Source organism: Capsicum annuum, chromosome 5 (genome assembly GCF_002878395.1).
Source record: "Capsicum annuum cultivar UCD-10X-F1 chromosome 5, UCD10Xv1.1, whole genome shotgun sequence".
Classification (NCBI taxonomy): Eukaryota; Viridiplantae; Streptophyta; class Magnoliopsida; order Solanales; family Solanaceae; genus Capsicum; species Capsicum annuum.
In genome coordinates, this window is record NC_061115.1 from 5943984 (window position 1) to 5956573 (window position 12590).

The 12590-nt window shown below is 36.2% G+C and overlaps 1 protein-coding gene across 1 annotated transcript; it reads left to right on the forward strand.

Annotated features, from left to right (window-relative positions):
* The first annotated feature begins 9031 nt into the window (after positions 1-9031).
* LOC124898406 lies at positions 9032-10596 on the forward strand. Its single transcript, XM_047412054.1, has 4 exons — positions 9032-9394; positions 9440-9663; positions 9766-9927; positions 10314-10596. Exons 1-4 carry the CDS (start codon positions 9032-9034, stop codon positions 10594-10596), a joined length of 1032 nt encoding a protein of 343 aa, XP_047268010.1.
* Positions 10597-12590: the final 1994 nt, after the last annotated feature.

A 12590-nucleotide genomic window follows, 5' to 3' on the forward strand; every position in this document is an offset into this window, starting at 1 on the left:
TCAATCTTTGAGAATGTTAAGGAGAAGCATGCAAGGGATATGATAATGCATTTGGGAACTACTTGTATTCCTCAACATAAGAAATCATGAGATAAATAAAAATGAGAGTCTTATTGGGGAAAACCCTCACGGGTACCATAAGACGATGGTAAGTTGAGAGAGATTAAAATGAGAGAGTCTTATTGGTGAAAACTCTCACGTGCACCATAAGATGACTGTGAGTTAAGGGAAATAAAGATAAGAGAGTCTCATTAGTGGAAAACCCTTACAGAAACTATAAGGAAATGGTGAGCTTAGGAAAAGAAAATGAGAGAAGCTTGTTGGAGAAAACCCTTCAAGGCACCACTAGCCGAATGGGGTCATAAATACAATTGACCTAAGAAAGCAACTCAGTTTCAAGGCCATTAAATTAACAACAATGGGTAGAAAGTTTGGATGAAAAGATCAAGTTGCTTAATAAAAAATGCATGGCATAATCATTAGTGTTGACTGTCATTTTTAGATGAATTTTTTATTTCTTTGTTTCAAAAGAGGACATTCATTGTCTTTTCTTTCTTCTCTATATTTTTGTTTATCTTTGAGTCAGTTATCCAAATAAAAATTGTCATTCTGTTTTTTTTCTTGTCTTTGAGTCAAGTCCGTGTCAAAACAAGTGAGAAAATATTCTAAAACTAGCTACCAGCTTCATTAATTGCACAAATCAAGACAAAAGCTAGCACATGAAAGAGACATGATTGTGAGCCAAAAAAGGAGACATGATTGTGAGCCAAAAAGGGTATATAGAAGTTTTATCAACAGAGAAGTCTGGGAAGTCATGAAATATGAAGGTTACAAGGGGTCGTTCTGAGAAGCATGGCAAAGCAGAGATGCTGTGTTTGTCTCAGTCACTCTTAATAATCTGAGTTTGGTCAATGAAGCAGCAAGTCAATAACACAGGCTAATGGTTGGAAACAAGGTTAAATATGATGACGGCAAGAGCGTTTGCCACGAAAGCCAAATTCATAAACCAGCCACCATGTTTTTAAACTCACAACCTTTCTTTGCATGAAATAGGAACACATGTTACCTTCAAATCAAGGATTTCAAAGCCTAAATATCAAGGCCCGTAATTTCACACTTTTACAAATGCAGGAAGCAATGTTACTGCACAGGTTTGATAATTAAATCATGGTAAAAATTCATCATCTTATATCCCTCAGAGACACACTTTCTTGTCCAGGGATTTTAGTTTTCATTTGCTGGATAATACACTTCTTAAATTGAACCTTCACTCTTAAAAGATGTACCTTTTAGTTGAGTTATTCCCTTTGATTCAGATAAGATGTACCTTTTAGTCAAGTCATCTCGTTTGATTCCTATAAGACGTACCTTTTAGTCGAGTCATTCCCTTTGATTCTGATAAGACGTACCTTTTAGTCGAGTTATCTCCTTTGATTACTATAAGATGTACCTTTTAGTCGAGTCATTCCCTTTGATTCCTAAAAGACGTACCTTTTAGTCGTGTCATTCCCTTTGATTCCTATAAGACATACCTTTTAGTCAAGTCATCTCCTTTGATTCCTATAAGACGTACCTTTTAGTCGAGCCATTCCCTTTGATTCCTATAAGACGTACCCTTTAGTCGATTAATTTCCTTTGATCCCTAAAATAAGTACCTTTTAGTCGAGTCATTTCCTTTGATTCCTATAAGACGTACCTTTTAGTCGAGTCATCTCCTTTGATTCCTATAAGACATACCTTTTAGTCAAGTCATTCCCTTTGGCCCCTAGAAGACGTACCTTTTAGTCGAGTCATTCCCTTTGATTCCTATAAGACGTACCTTTTAGTTGAGTCATCTCCCTTGATTCCTATAAGACGTACCTTTTAGTCGAGTCATTTACCTTGATTCCTATAAGACGTACCTTTTAGTTGAGTCATTTCCCTTGACCCCTCGAAGACGTACCTTTTAGTCGAGTCATTCCCTTTGATTCTTATCAGACGTACCTTTTAGTCGAGTCATTTCCTTTGATTCCTATAAGATGTACCTTTTAGTCGAGTCATTCTCCTTGATTCCTATAATGATGTGACTTTCACAAAAGTCCTTTGATGATAAACTGGGGCAAAATTTAATTCTTGTGTTGGAACTTTACTTTTCTTGCAAATGAAACCTCTTTATAATAATCTTTGTTTGGGATAATTTTTTTTTTACTTTTGATGTGATTTCAGGAGCCCGCTTGGAGAACAGGGTGAAGAAATGAAAAGTCAAGCAATAAAGTGAAGAAGTTGAAAGTAAAGCAACAAGGTGAAAAGTTGAAAGTTAACAAATTGATGAAATAGCAAGTCAGGAGCCCGCCTGAAGAAAAGGGTGATGAAATTGTAAGTCAGGAGCCCGCCTGAAGAACAGGGTGATGAAATTGCAAGTCAGGAGCCCGCCTGAAGAACAGGATGATGAAATTGCAAGACAGGAGCCCGCCGAAGAACGGGGTGATGAAATGGCAAGTCAGGAGCCCGCCTAAAGCACAGGGCGAATAAATGGAAAGTTAAGCAACAAGGTGAAGCACTTGAAGACCAAGCAACAAATGATGAAATTGCAAGTCAGGAGCCTGCCTGATGAATAAGGTGATGAAACTTAAGTCAGGAGTCCAACAGTAGATGGATAGATAGGATTTTTGTAATTTCATTGATTTTTTAACTTGTAATTTTCATTTTGATGTAATTACAGAGCCGCGGACCGAAAACTCAATGGGACCTCACTCGACTCTCCAACTCGGTATAGTCCTTCTCTTTTCAATCCTTTGAAATACCCATGACTTGATTCTCTCATAACTTCGGTAGGTAAGATGTCTTAAGTCAAGACCCGGTTGTCCTTCTTCCTTCTGTTTCTTTCTTTGAATAATGGTCGGGTCAAAATTTGGATAGTAGTTAAGTGTTATCAAAAGAGGAAAAGAATCACTATTTTTGAAGCAAACTAAAATAGAAAGTAGATCATTTTTCAAGTAAAGATTTCATTTTTTTCCCCTCAAATTAAGTGTAATATTCTATTGGAAAAGATCAGTCCAGCTGGATATATATAGATTTCCTTTATTTGTAGATACATTGTTTTCATGAAGGCATTCATGTACACTGGAAATATTTTAAAGGTAGATAAGGCTTGCAGCCATGCATTCCCTTATCATATTAGTGATCATGAAAAATCTAGATATATCTAATTATAAATTTTCACTCTTTTAAGGACTTTGTTGCCTCTATATATAGCTTCATGTAGGTTCAAGTTTCTCAACAACAAATCAAGCCTCAAATTCAATTCACTTCACAAACCTTTAGCCTTCAAAACTTCTTTCATCTCCACTAAAAGCTTCAAATCTTGGCTTTTAACCAAACGTACACATTGTTTAATTTCTCGAAGTTGTTTAAATATGGATATGGTGATGAAGTTGGGAGCATCAAGCGCGGTGGTGATATTCACCAAGATTAGTTGCTCCATTTCTCATAGCATCGAGACCCTAATTCGTAGCTTTGGTGTAAACCCTACAGTTTATGAGCTCGATACACATCTAAATGGGAAGCAATTGGAGAAGGCACTGATAGAACTAGGGTGTCAACCAAGTGTGCCAGCAATATTTATAGGGAAAGAGTTATTTGGTGATGCTAATGAGATAATGAGCCTTAATTTAAGGGGTAAGCTTAAACAATTGCTCATTGGGGCTAATGCCATTTGGGTATAGAAATTAATCAATAATGATCACTTAGTAACAAGTCTTAGGAGTGGTTTTGACAATAAATCAACCCCATTTGTAGAGTTTTTTCTCAGCTTCTTTGGAGGGTTTGTTTTTACTTGTTATCCCATTTTATAATTTTCTTCTTGATGTACTGATAAAGTTATATATACTTTGGTCATAGATAGTGGTGAAAGAAGTTAATAAAAATGAAATATTTATGTAATGCCTTTTAATCTAAAGTATCAATAATATCTTATACTTTAGTCATAGCTATATGTGCTATGTTCTCTCTTTTTTACATATTTTAGATTAAGCACAGTCCGTCATATTTTAGTCGAGTCATTCCCTTTGATTCCTAGAAGACGTACTTTTTAGTCGATTCATTCCCTTTGATTCCTATAAGACGTACCTTTTAGTTGAGTCATTCCCCTTAACCCCTAGAAGACGTACTTTTTAGTTGAGTCATTCCCTTTGATTCCTATAACACGTACCTTTTAGTCGAGTCATTCCCCTTGACTCTTAAAAGACGTACCTTTTAATCGAGTCATTTCCTTTGATTCCTATTAGACGTACCTTTTAGTCGAGTCATCCCCTTTGATTTCTATAAGAAGTACCTTTAGTCGAGTCATTCCCTTTGATTTCTATAAGATGTACGTTTTAGTCGAGTCATTCCCTTTGATTCCTATAAGACGTACCTTTTAATCGAGTCATCTCCTTTGATTCCTATAAGACTTACCTTTTAGTTGAGTCATTCCCTTTGATTCCTATAAGACGTACCTTTTAGTCGAGTCATTTCCTTTGGCCCCTATAAAACGTACCTTTTAGTCGAGTCATTCCCTTTGATTCCTATAAGACGTACCTTTTAGTCGAGTCATTTCCTTTGATTCCTATAAGACATACCCTTTAGTCTAGTCATCTCCTTTGATTCCTATAAGACATACCTTTTAGTTGAGTCATTCCCTTTAGCCCCTAAAAGAAGGTCAAGCAACAAGGTGAAGAAGTTGAAAGTCAAGTAACAAAGTGAAGAAAATGAAAGTCAATAGATTGAAAATAGCAAGTTAGGAGCCCGCTTGGAGAACAGGGTGATGAAATTGAAAACCAAGCAACAAGTTGAAGAAATTTCAAATCAGGAGCCCGCCTAAAGAATAGGGTGATGAATCTCAAGTCAAGAGTCCAATAGAAGCTGCGTAGATAGGATTTTGTAATTTTATTTATTTTTTTAACTTGTAATTTTCATTTTTGATGTAATAACAGAGCTGCAGACCGGAACCTCGATGGGACCTCATTCGACTCTCCAACTCAACATAGTCCATCTCCTTCCAATCCTTTGAGATAACTGTCACTCGATTCCCTCATAACTTAGGTAGGTAGGATGCCCTAAGTCAAGACCTGGTTTCCCTTCTTCGTCATGCTCCGTGCCTTTGAATAAAGGTCAGGACAAAATTCTACCTCGTTGTCTACTGCTTTGTATGAAAACACCATGTGTTTACATCCAAAGGGGGCATGATATAGACACGTAATTTTGTCCTTTTCCGAAAATATTTTAATCATTTTTTATTTTATTTTTATTTTTATTTTTTATTTTTATTTTATTCACCTTACCATACTTTTGTTTAATTGATAATTTCTCCCCAAAAAAAGAATTGAAAATAATTAAATACATAGCATCTTTGTCACCTCACTATGCCACCTCAATACCTCACTTTCCATTTTTCATTGGATACATGCAAAAGGCACACACCCTACTCATTTTTCCATACGTCACCCTCATCTTTCCACATGCCACACTAACTTTTTCACATGCTACACACTTATTCCCACAAGCGACCAATTATATGCTTCCACATAGGATAATAAATAAAGAAAAAGAAAAACCAAATAAAAAATATATAAAAGGAAAATTCTTAAAGGGGAAAAGAGAGGGTCATTCTTTCATCATCATCTTCTCCACAATAACAACAATCACCAAATCATCTTCCTCCCAAGAAGAACAAAAAAACCAAGGGAGAGAAGAGAGAATAGCGCAAGAGAAAAAAATTAAGAGAGAAACAGTACCGTGAACAGTATTGTGAATAGTGCCGTGAACAGTGTCGTGAACAATACCATGAACAGTGTCATGAATAGTATGTGAACAGTGTCAGTTTTCGAGTTCGATTGGATTTACGGAGCTTCAGTTTTGGGTCTCAAATTTTTCAATACGGAGTTGGAGTTCGTCATTGTTGAGGTCGTATTAGGAATTCTATGATTTGGGCTTTCCTGATTTTATTATCAACGAAATCGATTCTTCAAAGGTTCATCTCTCAACTCTACTTTTTTTATTATATCGAAGTTGGTTAATATCGTAATTTTGTAGTGTGGTTTTAAATATTTCGAGCAAAATGTTAATTGTTGTTGTGGATATAAATGATTGGTATGCTTAAATGTTTGAATCTTCGTTGGGGTATGTGTTGTTGGTTTCAGATTTTGAAAAGTGATTTGATAGTCGAACTGGTTTAATAATGTGGTTAAAAATGGTTCCATGATCATAGTTCATGTTCATGCATATTGTCACACCCCTTTTAACTCCAAAAAGATTCATTTAGGTTCTAAAGGGTTTTTTTTATTATTAAAGTGACAAAAGATGAAAATTGTTTCGAAAAGGATTCATTAGTTTCAAAACTCAGAGTCGCCACTTGGCATAAATCAGGTGTGCCAAGTCACCGAACTCACATTATCCCAGTTTTTAACTCTTTAAAACATGTATTCTCTGAAATCAAACTCTGAAAACTCTAACTCTGTTACGGCATACATTTATATGGTATCGTCATACCATTGACTTGCAAGTCATATCACCATTATTAGCATATTAAAATCTTTATTTTCAAAATATAAGTTCGGGACCACCATATCAATAAATCAGTTCAAGAACCCCTTCTTTAAATTCATGTAAATTAATGCAAGAAAACTTTCTCTTTGTCAACATTTCAATAATATGTGGTGGTCATGTCAAATTACCCAATCACATGCAATTCTTTCTCTGTAAAACAAGCATATAAGTATAACAAGAGACTCCCTCCCATCAGCTCCAAATTATGTCAAATACTATGATATTAAAAAGACCACTTTCAAACCATTAAACATGTATTTCAAATCATTCCCAATAAGTTCATAAACGTAAATTCATCACAAGAGAGGGATTTCATAATTTGTGCTCTCAAACAATATTCAATCACAATTTTTCATACGTATACATATACATATAAATCAATTTAAGGGGAGAAGACCTAAAGGCCAAAACAACAATATCATTAAAACATTCATGATGCATAATTAAAAATCATGAATTCCAAAACCCTTTTCTAAATTCATGCTTGATAATCTTTAAATCATGTTCTAGTGTTTACAAGCCCATGTAGTTTTTAGGATAAACCCCACGTAACTTAAATTAGAAGCTTTTGAATGAACTCTAGCTTTTGGGATGCTATACATACGATTGATGGGTACTTCTTGTATCCCTCGCAATGGGGATTCCAAATCTTGAAGAATTAAGGAAAATCCACGATTAAGTCTTGAGATACATTGATCTTTGGGTTGAAATCCTAAGGAGTGTTCTTGATGATTTTGGGAGAAAATAACCTTATTTCGGTGTTTGGGGGATTTAATCCCGTGTTATGACTAAATATTGGGTGGAAAATACCACCTTTGCCCTTAAAAATGCAAAAACAGAACCTGGAAATTGGGTGCATGCGACAGAGCGTGCGTCGCGTGCTAATTGCACAATGCTACTGTCTCAGTCAAAAAAATGGCCATAACTTTTTACTCGGATATCAAATTTTGGAGAAATTGGTATCATTGGACAGATAATTTGAAGATATTGTATTTGATATATAGTAGGCCCTCTAATTCGTTATAGAAAAAGAGTTATGATCGATTGTAGTTGACCCAAGTTTTGACGCTCACTCAAACTTGAACAATAGGAAAACTTTCAACTCGTCCTAGAGTTAGGGAACTTCTAGGATCTCAATTTGTGCTCAAATAGGTTTCCACACTACATAATTGATTAACATGCCAAATTTTCATAGGATTTATCGCTTTTGGATCATCTACGCAAAGAAATGACGGTTTTCGTTCTAGCCCGAAATGCAGGGTGTTACATAATTATTGTTGGCACACTTGGTTGACACCCAAGTTCTAGCAGTGTCTTGGGAAAGTATACTAAAACAAATCTTTATTAAAACTATTTTGTCAAATACCCAAAAGTTTTAAAACCTTGGCCAAATACCCACATAATTCCACCTCACCATCAACTTTTCCAACTTAACAATTTCAGGCCCAACTTTTATAATAATTCACTTTAACCCAATACTTCTAACTTAATAAATTCACCCACAAGTTCTAATAATAAACTTCAACCCACTCCATCATCCACCATTATATATACAAAAATATCTAGGTTTTCTAAAAATATTTAAAAAAAATTGCAAAAGCTAAAAATAGGAGGTGGTTATTTTCCCTCCAAAAAACTCCGATTCCGACAACTTTTTCGGCGTTATTTTCTGGTGATCAACTGCAAATCAGTCCACAAACATCATAAGCTTGTCCATTGCATCCATTGTTACCCTGTTTGTTTTCTATCTTCTCAAACACACTTTCCACCATTGTTAAAAAGCTTTAAATCACTCACATTACTCCAAACCACTTTAGAAAGTGCATTACAGCATCTCAGGCGACTCCAAATTTATTTCTCTATTTCATAAACCTAACAATCATTGATTAAAAGCAATATTTGTAATTTTAAGTTTTTGTACGAATATCTGTGTAGCCATCGACCTATCATCGGCAGTCATAGACCGTGCATATAACCCGACATAGACCGTAAACATAATCTATCGTCTATCAAAGATTAATTCTAGGATGTCTATTGCAGAATTTTTTCTGGTGATTTCATGGGAGAATGGGTGGAGACTCCCAAATGTTGGAAATAGAGATCATTTACCAAGGTGACAATTCCCATTCCTATTCGTCGCAATAGTTTGCATGACGAATTTGTTGCAAGAGTAATGTAGAGCGAAGATCTATATTGCACGTCGAGCGACGTGGTTATTAGTTATATAATGCATTCGAGGGAAAAGGTGAATCCTACAATCATAAATAGCTATGTACATATGCTGACGTACATAATGGATGCTGATGCAGATGGCTTTAGGCCTATTTTGAGGATAAATGTGGTTGAGAGGTCCTTTGAAGGATCGCTGAACTCATTAGGACCCTCACCGCGGTGCTCGACAGTCAACGATGATTTGATCGATAATGATTTGAATGATTACGAGAACGGTGGTGATTATCCAATTAATATGGAAGATGATTCTATGCATATGAAAGACTTTTCATCGGACTCGCAACATAATGAAGAAGACTGTGGAACGGCATCACAACCAGGACAATCCTTCTCCAATGGAACCAATTTTTGTTGTGGTCAAACATTCACCGATAAGAAAGAGCTGAAAATACTACTAGACGCAGCAGTGGCAAGGCAGTCTTTTGATTATTATATGGAGAAAAAATGCACAAAATTGATTAACGTGAAATGTTTATCTCGTGGTTATGGCTGGTTGTTGTGGGAAAAAAAGCATGAGACCTTGAATAGATTTCGCATATACAAGTATGTTGGGTTGCACACGTGTGGTGTTGAACACGCCACCCGCAGGAACAAGAAAGTGTCATCCGAATTAATTACTTCAGCATAAGTAAATCATTTTCAGGATGGTAAGGGTCCAAGCATAAGAGAAATTCAAAAGAATGTGTTTAAGGAGTTGCGTTGCAACGCAAGCTATTGGATGTATTGGAAAGAAAGTGTAATTGCGAAGAACATCATTCGCGGGACACCGGAGCACGAATATGCTTGCTTGCTGAATTTTTCCCATATGGTGGAGTTATTTAATCCCAAGTCTTCTTACTCTATCATGGTAAACCAGATGGATGAATTGTTCGTTTACTACTTCTTAGCATTCGAAGCTTGCATACAGGGATAAGCCCACATGAGAAAGGTAATTGCCGTCGTTGGCACACATTTATATGGCAATTACAGAGGTGTTATGTTGAGTGCCGTTGCACATGACACTGAAAATCATATCTTTCCGATTGCCTTTTATGTCGTTGATAAAGAGAACAATGCTTCTTGGACCTTGTTCTTCCAAAAGCTGAAGTCTATCGTAGAAGATGAACCAAATCTATGTGTCATCTCCGACAGGCACATTAGCATCGCCAATGCCTTCTCCCATGTTTATAGTCGTGCACATCACGACTTTGCATAAGGCACCTCGCTGAGAATCTTTGTGCAAATCAACACTGTAGAGAACATCTTTATCTATTATATGCCACAGCAAAGGCTTATTCCTTTGATAAGTTTAGCGATAATTTTATGGAATTGAAGAGTAAGTGCCCCGAGGCAGCACATGTCCTTGAAAATATTCTTGATTTTGAAAAATAGAGTAGAGCACACTTTACGGGCAATAGGTATGACATGATGACCACAAACATCGCCGAGTCGGTCAACTCGATTTTGATGGATGAACGGGAGTATCCCGTGTCGTACATATTCAATTCAATTGCTAGAAAATTTGGTGAAAAGTTCAGGGAGCGGCATACCTTTGTCGATGGTAAAGAGAACATATTTGTGCCTTATGCGGAAAGGATCCTAAGGGATAATAAGAGCGTGAGAGATTCATTGTATGTGAGTAATCCAAATGGGGTTCTCGACCAGTACACGGTGTTTGGCAATGGCGTCACTGCCAAGGTCAATCTGTTGAAGAGGAGTTGTTCTTGTCAAAAATTTGACTTGGTGAAAATGTATGAACATGCAATGGCAGCTTTGCGAACAAAGTATGGTGATGGAGAAGGTTATGGTAACTTCGTCTAGGACTACTCTTCACCAATTTACAAAGCTGAAAGTTACCTCCTCGAATAATCAAAAGCAATTAACGCTGTCTCTCCGGAGGCCGAATGGACTGTGCCACAGGAATTGCTAGACACTTAAATTTCTCTACCCCTTACGATCCCAAACTCAGAAGGAAGAAATTCAAACGCACTAAGGGCTTCGGTGAGACACTCAAGTACAAAAGGAGGAATAGGTGTTCAATATGAAAGAAATTCGGGCACAAAAGAATCACATGTAGAATGGCCATCAAATCATAAATAGGCATTTATTTTAGCTTCAATTGTAAAGCTACTATTTTGGTGGCTAAATATGCATTTCTGTAGATTTTAACCTTTAGTTGTAATAGACCTAATCGTTGTTTATGATAGACTACGTAACGTCTATGGTGTATATTTCCCAAGGTCTACAAAATATTATGTATTGATTATATTATTCCTCATCAAACACACTATCTTGGTCATTTTTCTGCCTCATCTCTCCAATCAATGCAATGAATCATATTTCCCTTGTTTCCCATTCCCATTAGATAAAAAGTGGCAAAAAATATTTGTTCAAGAGAAAAACCGTTGGTATACGCAAACCAAACATTTTCTCTTCTCAAACACGTCGACTGGCCATTGGGTGGACATATGAAAGGACGCCATCTATAGGTTTATAAGTACAGGTCCTATTTCTACGTAACCCTTCACTTGTTCCTAAACCCAAAATATCAGAAACCCTCTTCTTCTTCTTCTTCTTCACCCAAGCTAAAATCATGCCTGGTCGTAGAATTGCCCTTCGCCCAATCAGACGAGCCCTCCCCCCCCCCCCCCCCCCCCCCCCCCCCCCCCCCCCCCCGTCACTATGATCTGTTGTTTCTTCAAAATGTCTTTGACTGTCTTTTCCATGGCCTGGGAGAAGATCGATAGTACTTGGAGCGTGAGCTCCGCTAAATTACTCGTTTCCTCCAAGCAATTCTGGAGCGTCTTGGAATGGACGGCAACGACTACATCACCCCCACCACCATCCCCTTAATTTAGTTTACTTTGTTATTTTAGTTTATATTTTTAAGATTTTTTGGTTTGTTCATTACTGAAGAAGCTTTCTTGTAGGATCTTGTTAGAAGAAAGCTTCTTCAATTTTTCCCTTTTTGCTGTAAATATTATTATGTAATGCAATGAACAAGTTTAATATAAGTATGTTTCAGTTTGTTTTAACATTGTGTTTACCATCTTTGTTATGATCCCTTATTTTTTTATGTGGCGGTTATTCTTCTGTACAGACAAAAACTCGAATCAAATATGTATGCCTTGTTCAAATTACAGTACTGTAGCTTAGCTTGACTAATTTCCTGAAGAGTAAAAAGTAATATATAGTCTATCGTCAATTGTATACTCAGTATTTCCTCAACTGTACATATTAGTCGATCATAGACTATATGAATCGATGGGTCATCGGTTAAATTAAAACAAATAAAAATATATTTTGGAGCTGATGGAAGAAAATAATTAAATTAAAAATGATTTCAATAGATAATCGCATATCTTTTAAATAGATAATCACATGCTTTTTAAATAGATAATCACATGTTTTGTGGCTGGTGGAAGAAAATAATTAAATTAAAAATAATTTAAATAGATAATGACATGTTTTGGGGATGGTGGAAGAAAGTAATTTAATTTAAAAAGATTTAAATAGATAATCTTGGAGTGGTGGTGACACTTAATAGACCGTCGTAGATCATGACCTATGTCAGTCATCGATTAGTCTGGTCTACCGTAGACTTACACTTTTAGTAGTGCATCGATTGATATCATGATTATGCGTAGACCACGGTGAGGTATGTACACTTTTATAGACCATCACTTGGATGTAGTTAAAAAATGAATAAATAAGTTAAAAATAAATGTAGTGTGGATTTCTACACATGTGAAGGAGTGTAAGCAAGTCACATAATCATATTAGAGGTTAAACAAATTAGGGAGGGGTGAATTAAG